At 37.3% G+C, this 9106-nt stretch overlaps 1 protein-coding gene across 1 annotated transcript in view; it reads right to left on the reverse strand.

Moving 5' to 3' along the window:
- Positions 1-9106, reverse strand: part of ADGRV1 (adhesion G protein-coupled receptor V1) — a 269849-nt gene that overhangs the window by 238604 nt on the left and 22139 nt on the right. The window contains 3 exon segments of the mRNA XM_017729530.1: positions 3890-4113; positions 5149-5325; positions 8563-8892. Coding sequence (XP_017585019.1) covers positions 3890-4113; positions 5149-5325; positions 8563-8892 — 731 coding nt within the window.

Consider the following 9106-nt stretch of genomic DNA (forward strand, 5'->3'; position numbering starts at 1 on the left):
CCTTCATGCCACTGGATGTCAGTCCATCAACCCAGCCTGTCCAGGTCCCTCTTTAGAGCCCTCCTACCCTCCAGCAGGTCAACATTCCTGTACAACTTGATGTCATTCACAAATTTACTAAGGGTAAATCCCCTCATCCAGATCATTAATGAAGATACTAAACAGGACAGGGCCCAACACTGATCCCTGGAGGACACCACTAGTGACTGGCCACCAACCGGATGCAGCACCATTCCCCACCACTCTCTGGGCCCAGCCAATCCAGCCAGTTCTTAACAAAGTGAAGAGTGTACCTATCCAAGATGTGGGATGACAGCTCTTCCAGGAGTATGCTGTGGGAGACAGTGTCAAAGGCTTTGCTGCAGACCAGACAGACAACACCCACAGACTTCCCCCAATCCCTCAGGGAAGTCACCTGATCAAAAAAGATCAGGTTGGTCAGGCAGGACCTGCACCTCCTAAATCCATGCTGGCTGGGTCTGATCCCCCAATCATCCTGTAGGTGCTGTGTGACCCCACTCAAGATTACCTGCTCCATATCCTTGCCAGGCACCAAGGTCAGGCTCACAGCCTGTAGTTCCCTAAAGCCTCCTTGCAGCCCTTCCTGGGTATTGGCATCATACTGGCCAACTTCCAGTTGTCTGGGACCTCCCCAGTTAGCCAGGACTGATGATAAATGATGGAGGGCAGCTTAGAAAGCTCTTAAAACAGCTCCCTCATTACCCTAGGATGGATCCTATCCAGCCCCATAGACTTGTGACCAGCTAAAATAGCTCTGCCAGTCACTAACCACTTCCTCCCGGGTTTCAGGGGGTCTAGTCTGCTCTCTGACCTTGTCTACCTGTCTAGATCAGGGGATCAGCTGCCCTGAGAATAACTGGTCTTACTGCTGAAGACTGATACAAAGAAGGTGTTAAGTACCTCAGCCTGCATCCCATCACAGAAATCACAAGAACTATAAAAATCTCCACATTACATTGCATCAGTTCTGCTTCATTGAAAATATGTAATATATATAAATTAGATGCATATACACGTACATGGATCTATTCTGGCACCTTAATTTATGGGAGTCATGACCAAAAGATTCTGAGCTTAAAGACTATTTAAACACTGAACTGTTCCTGGATTTTAATTTTCCCAAAATAAAAATAAATTCATTTGTGTATTGCTGTTTCCAGAACCTAAAGTCCAGAGGTTTTCACTTTCAGCACCATTCATTTAAGAGAACAAACACAAGCCATGGGCCATGAGGGTCCTGGCCCTTCAGCTGTGCCAACTGCCAAATTTATAGCTGTGTACCTGCACTGGGGGGATGATAACTGCCAATAGCAGAACTTCTTGTGCAAAAGTTAAAAACAACAATCAGATTTCACTACAGACCTCTGGCTTTATTTATCTTTAGTCTCAATTCAGGCCTATTCAGATATGGGGAGGCATTCAAACTGAAGCTGATCCTAAAGAAAGAAAATATGAAGAAGCTTCAGCAGGTACAGAGTTATCTTGCTTCCTTATAGCTCGTCTGTCTCTATATAAGCATATTCTTAATGAAACACATTGGCCTCCATTTTGTGGACAGCATTCATAATTATTTTTAATATCCAGGGCCTACAGATGGTGGCCATAGAGCAAGGAAGGAAAATACTATTTTTAGTGGCTTGGAAGGTTTCTTTTGTAATTATGGGTACAATCAAAGCTCATTTAAAACATAAACTGCCTTAACAACATCACTGAGTTGTAAATAATACATCCCTGTTAGAACTAATTATTGTATTATCTTGCCCATGCTATTATAAATTGCAATAAATAGAATGCTTCTGAACATATTTCTATGTCTATAGTTTCATTAAAGTCCATACATGCTCTATTTTTCTACTGACTTATGCTACAGTGTATCGAACACTGCAAGCACATCCACAGCACAGTACATCTTTGTTTTCATGGTAATTCACTACTGCTGTGAGGTGCTGGCTGCCAGTCTTGGAAACTGAAATCTTCTGTTCATCCAGAAAGCACAACTATGGAGAAGGCAATACCAAAAGCTCACACGCATCACCCTGCCCTGCCAGTATCATTCACCCCTGCTTTGAAGAGTCCTTTCCAGTATTGAAAGGATGATCTTTGCAGTCATTTCATTCTTGGCTTCTGCTCACATTAAAGTTGCCAAATTTCACTCATAGCCTTGAGGGACACTATCCAGGTCTAGAGAAAAGTTCAGATTTTATCTCCTCCTTATTTACTTCTTTTTCCTGGCCTGACCACCTGTTCTTTACTTCACTCTCTGATCTTGCCAAGTGTGGGAAAGCTGCTTACTGCTGGCACAATTTTTACCAGCCACTTCATGATCAATAGAACCTGCTACTCCCAGCATACATAGCAAAAGCCGAACAGTGGTTGCATTTGTTCTGTTGCCAATTCAATCCCCTTTTAGACATAATTTTCAAGGCATGGGGTTACTACTCAGAGGAAGTAGTAGGAAGCTGTAGTTACACATACTGTAGAGCTGTCCAATATTAAAAAGTTAATCTTTTATGCTGCCCACTTCCTCTGTGTACTTAATTGTCTCCTATCCTTCCACGTCAGCATTTTGGCCACCTTACACAACTTCTTCACAACTTCAATCATTATTTCTAATCTTAGTTTCTTTGTTTGTGCCACAGACTCTAATAAACCTTTAGGCAAACCAGTTTCATCTGCAGGAAGAAAAACAGAGAACTGCTTGCAATAGGCTCCATTTGGTTTTGTCTTGAACAGGACCATCTTTTCAACACAGTGAGTATCCAAAATAGAATGAAATAATTCATTTTGCACTAGACGCATCCACCAGCCAGGTTCTACAGAAGCAGACCAATCCTGCAATGGAACAGCATCTTTACTGTGCCATAGAATAAAGCTCAAAAAACAAGATGAGCAGCAGCTTGAGGAGCTGGTTTCTGGTTTGCTAGTATGTATTCTATATGAGTATCTGGTGTTAAAGTTCCCAAGAGCTAGTCTGCTCTCCTTTTATATGGCAAGGATATATCTGCATAAGCTAAGGACTGTGTAAGTAGTAGATGTTCAATGCAGACATTGCAGCTGGCAGATCTCTCTTAGCATGTTTCCAGAAAAATAAATGGGAAAAATACACCTCAGATTATTAGGAGGTATTAGCAGAAGTGGTAGTATTTCTAAACTATATATACATCTGAGTTTTTTGAAACAGGACTTGAAGAAATAGCCAAGATTCTCTTGCTAATAAAACAAAAAGACTCCTGGATATGAAATAATTCAAGGATTCTGAATAGTGTTCACATTCAGATAATATCTCCTGAGGCCTCTTACAGTGTTAATTATTCTGCAATCCTGATGTCACACAGAAGGGCGACCACAACACTGTGCTTCAGAAACACCACTGCTCCCTTTGTAGCTCAGACACGTGGTAATAGTCACACTGGCCTATTTTGGAAGCCAGGAACTGTGATGTAAGTATCTAACTCTGCAACAACATCCTGACTATAAACCTCTTCTGAGAAAAACACAGTTATGTATTGCCTTCATTACTATTCATTACAGTTTTCCCCATTATCTCACTCGATATTACTTTTCTGAAAATGTGTTGTAATCAAGAGCTATAACTAAAGATCAAATCTAAATGAACTTTTTTAGTAGCATGCTTTATTTTAATCAAAATATAAACAAAACTAAGTCATTAGATAATAAGCACAACATGGTTTCTTACACTGGTCACAAATCAAGGAAGATTCCATATATAGTCTGGATCAAGGCCCCAATATTCCTCCAGGCACTTATCAACACAATGGAGGCAACACCTCATAATTAGTACTGTGCCAAATTGTTATATATAGATTATCAGAAGCAATACATATGAATAAAGATAAGGGTACAATACCTGTCCAAAGTTAATAATACGGTTTCATTCATTTCAGGTATATCATCAGCTTTAATCGTAATGTTGATTGTAGTATCACTTTGTCCAGATAAAAAAACAACAGAGCCATTAAAAGGACTTATATCATCCTGTGTTATTGCCTTGTGATTAGGACCAGAGGGTTTCAAACTCCAAAACACTGTTGCTTGACCATCAGTCCCATCTCGATGCAATGCAATGGAAACCTGTAAAACACGAGTCTGCTGTGACTTGCAAAACTAGATGCAAAAACTATTAACCCTTTGCAAATTACTGTTTGAATATGAGCCCCAAAATGTTCGCCTTGGGTTTTTTAATTATACCTATGTATAAGATATGAATCCAAGATGGTATATCAGTGAAAATATATACTGAATCTTATATTTTTAATCATCTATCCATAATATACTTGGACATATATATTTATTTATACCTAGTGAGGGTGGCAGACTACTAATATGACAATTCACTTAGCACTGATAAACACAAAAAACCTTGTATGACTGATTTAACCAGTGCCCACTTCATCAAGACAACCTAGCTTTTAAATGTAACAACCATAATTTACTCTGGCTCTTATAGTACAGTTCCAGCCTGTACTCTGCTTAAGGAAACCAGCAGTTTTATTCTGAGGATGAAAAGCAAGTTCTCTGATTCAGGATTTGAGGGAAGATTTCAGTTAAGACAAGTAGGGGGAAAAAGGGAAAACGTAAGAAAAGACATTTTATAAAGGGTTTCTCTGGCTGGGATTACAGCACTCGGATGAAAATGCTTTTGAAAATGTTTTGTTGGGTACTGAGAAACAAAAAAAGCATATTTATTAGAAAACAGATCCAGCAAGCCAAATTACATATTCACATGTAAGTCAACTATAAAATACACAGACACTTCCATGAAATCTGGGAGCAATATCAGTCCTACTCTACATGAGTGTCTTTACAGCTGGTGAAAAGAAATTAAACTGTCTGCAGCATAGTCTGCTGCATGTGAGCATCAAGACCTAACCAGTTCTGGATGCTTACATCAGTTCAACCACACTTCTCTGATGACTAACACATGAATCTTACTAGCAATTTTTTTGCCTTTTTGGTTTTTTAAAGCAGGAGAGTATTTGGGATAAAACAGAACGTGGAGGAAGGATTTTTCTCACATTAACTTTCAAACATTACAGTGGATATAGCAAACTGCTTTTTCCAAATAACTTTTCCATATCAAGAGACAATATAAAAATGTTTACTTACCACTGTAGCAGGCAACTCTTCTGGCTCGGAAAGAATAATTGGAAGATTGCTAGTAAAGCCTATTTCTCCATTTGCAATATCTGGAGTAATCCTTAAAGAAATATTTCGAATCTCACCTAGTCTAGGACTCACAGGTGGGACAAGAGGAATTCTATTCAGCAGCTCAACTTTTTCCAACTGTGAGAAAAAGTAAGAAAAACTTGAGAAATAAGAAGCCTTAGTATCAAGCAAGAACTATTCTGACATTTTGGAATAAGTGTCATATGCAAGGAAAAAAACACCTCCAGAATAAATTTCTCCTACCAGCAATATTGCTATTACAAAAATGTGGAAGTAGCTCTGCATTGAGCTTTCTCAGGAGAATAGTATACCTCTCCGACAAATTGTGTACACAAGTAAATGTATGTAGAGGGAGAATGAACCTTCTAAATTGGGTAACTCATTACTAGATTTATGAATTGATCTGTCAAGCACCCCAGATGTTGTTCTAACTTCATTTTTTTGCCATGCATTGATAAAAATCTGCTGAAGTCACTGGGAACATAATAATTTGCAGCTGCTCATGAAGCCAAAGAATGATTCAATCTTAATTCCTCTCTCAAAAAGTGTAAGAACTTCTCTATTTACAATAACTAATATGTTAGAATTACTTTCAGAATTGAAAATCAATACAAGATTTCAAAACTGTAGTCTCTGCTTATATTACCATATTTTTGATGGTTTATTTATATTAAGAAGAAATAGAAAAATGTGTGTTTTTTCTTTGAATGGAAAATACCCTGCACTTATCCCATCAGCAGCATTGACATGACAAGGAAAGAAGGACTTTCTTTGTTTTATTTGTTTTAATATTCCTTTCAAATATTATACCACCATGAGAGTCTGTCTACATGGATCATATTAACAGATGTTTCCATGACTGATTTGTATAGACTTCTGTAAACATTTCACTGGCGCATGAACCACCAATGACAACCACCTCTTAACTCCCATTAGGGTGTTTTCCCTTGGAGTTATTAGATGCTACCATACAGGTTTTAGTGGAGAAGGGCAAAATGGCCTTATTTAAATCCATAGGGTTATCATGAATCATCCTTTCAACTGATGAGTTTTAAATCCCTTTGATTCTTAAAACCAATTTATACAAAATACTCAGACTACATAATATTTTGTTCTACTGTTGTTCAAGGAACGCTCAAAAATATTCATGCACATTTTATTTGATGATAGATGGGATTTCTTTTATAAACACTGTAATTGGAAACTGATTCTCAACCACACAAGCTAGTTATTGGGAGTCTGAGGAACAGAGGGCAGGACTCTTTGTTTTCTTGTTTTCAAAGATTTCTTTTAGAGTAGGAGGTAATTCCCCAATTAACACCATGCAAGTGGACTACTGTTGTGGTTGTTAGCTCAGCAGAAGTTCTGAAATACTACAGAGCTGAAAGAATTCCCTTTGTTACTATCCTGGACAGTAACTTTGAGATTAAAGCAATAATTAATGAAATATTAAGATTCTTTTTTTTAAATTCAGTGTTTCCTCTAAAAGCAAATCAGCTCATGAGGAAAAAAAGAATGCACTGTGAATTGGATAATGCCAAGCAGTTTATTAAATTAGTTAATATTCCTGTCCATACCAAAAGTAGTCTGCACATCAAACAATAGGTTATTTAATTGAAGATGTCATTGAAGAATGTTAATCTCGTATTTCCAATTCCTCTATCCATTCTCTTGCTCTGTTTAAGCCAAATTTTCTTCCTCCACCACTCCTTCCCCAATTCCCGAGCTGATCCTTTACTGGGCCTAGTACAAATCTTGTAATCTCATTCTAAATATATTTGTGGAGACTATTCACAATGTAGAAGGATTGTCACAGTGATAAATAGGGGTATTTTTCTTCCTTTTCTAAATGAATTCTTTTTGTTGGCAGTTGCCTTTGATTTTGTATATTCAAATTAAAAGATTTTTATAGTTCATGCAGAAAGTACAGAACATACACCCCCAACTCCCTGGAATCTGCAGTTTGAAAAGCCAGGCCAAGTGCCTGCATTCTGAAGCATTTGTCACACATCTTGTCCATAGTCCACACTGCAATGTTATTTATAATCTACTACCTGAGAGGATCTTGGAATTAGATAATTCAATTCTTCTCTTGATCTTTCAGATCTCAAGAAGATGGTAAAACACACTAACCTATCCTAATATTTCAGAATGCAATTCCCTACCTAACCATGAACATAAAAGGAGTGTGAGCTACTAAAACAATAATATGATTCTGGCAATTTTTTTTCTCTGATCTTTTTCTTTTTTTTAATAGAATGTAGGAGGAAGGAGGTGGAGGGAAGAAATCTTCAAAAACAAGCAAATTTTACGTTTATGATTTCATGTCAACATCTCCATTTGAAAATTTTGAAGACATCTGACTTAAAACAAAAAGATTAAAAAGAACTAAGAAATTACTTTGAGATTTATGCTTTGGATGTGCCAAATCACCCCTTTGTCTGTGTATCAGGATTGTTCCCTGGGCTCATGATCCCAGACAGTGACAATAGTTAATTAGAGGAAATAGAGATTATGCGGTCATCTTAACTGCAGATAAGAAAATAATTATAACAATTACTGATTACAATGCCCAGGATCTCCCACAGCAGCATATCAGAACAATAACTTGCTACCATGTATGCAAACCTGATTTTCTTCAGTGAAAAATGAAGAAAAAAAAAAGTAATTGGAAAATATTAAATCTTTCTATAAATATTTTTTGGAAAACCCATTTTCTTTCAAAAGCATAATTTTAGTGAATTTTTCCAGCCAATCTTATGAGTGATGACACAATCTCCCTTCTTAAAAACTCAGATAGAGGGGGGAAAAAAAAAAAGACAAGAAAAACCAAAAGGGCACATACAGGGAAAACCAGAAGAACTTTTCAAGTTCTCTGGTCAAAGCTGCACATAAATTAAACGTATGTTTGACTATTTTTAATTTACATTTCCTTGCTTGTAATTTCTAAAATCTGTCATACTTCTGTAATTAGGAGCCTTAATTTGGTTAAACTGAAAGCCAAGGGGTACCCAGAATAACATACCTGAAAAGGCAACTAACCCCTGCAATATTGATAGCATTTAGTTAAATTGCATGACTAATAACTGAATCCTATTACAGCAGTGTATTTTTTTAAATTGTGCAATTCGTAAATAATGATTAGGAATAAAGCTCTTTATAGCATATTTGTGGAAGCTGTATCTAAATAAAAAATTATTCTTGGCTACAGAACTACTATTTTCTTTCCTTTTTTTTTTTTTTCCTGAACAGGAAGAATCATTTTAATTAAATTAAAAGGGAAGGAGCCACTACTATTTTATATCCTTTATATTACATCGGCTAAAAAACCACCCCAAAACACAGCTGAGATACCTGTATGACAAAATGAGCTCCATTTTGAAGAAATGCATCATTTCGTATTGGTATATTTATAGTAGCTTGTGCTTTTCCTTCTGGAAAGATGAAAGTACTTCTTCTAGACACATTTAGAATGCCACCTTTCGCTCTCTCAGGATCCAGAGCTCCAGCTGGAAAATGCAGTGAGGTATAAAACAACTGCACATCTCCAACTGTTCCAAAATCCCTTGCAAAACTCAAGGATAAAAAGCGTCCCATTGGATTACTTTCAATCTTCTGATTCTCCAAAGGATGGAATTTTATTAGGCCATAAACATCATCACTGTCCTGAATGTAAAACAGAAGCTGCAAAGCAGAAAACAGCATGCTGCATTATTCTATACCATAGTTTCATGCCTTGACAAAAGCATCTCCTGACTGTCACCATACATTTTTCTCCTTAGTGAACTGGCACCAGGAAAAAAATCAGATTAACAGCCCCGAAGTATTCTTTATACACAAGAAGCATCGCACTGACAGTGGTAACTTTCCCACTATGCCTCACCACATGTGCCAGAAT

Source organism: Corvus brachyrhynchos, unplaced genomic scaffold (assembly GCF_000691975.1).
Source record: "Corvus brachyrhynchos isolate BGI_N302 unplaced genomic scaffold, ASM69197v1 scaffold213, whole genome shotgun sequence".
NCBI classification, from domain to species: Eukaryota; Metazoa; Chordata; class Aves; order Passeriformes; family Corvidae; genus Corvus; species Corvus brachyrhynchos.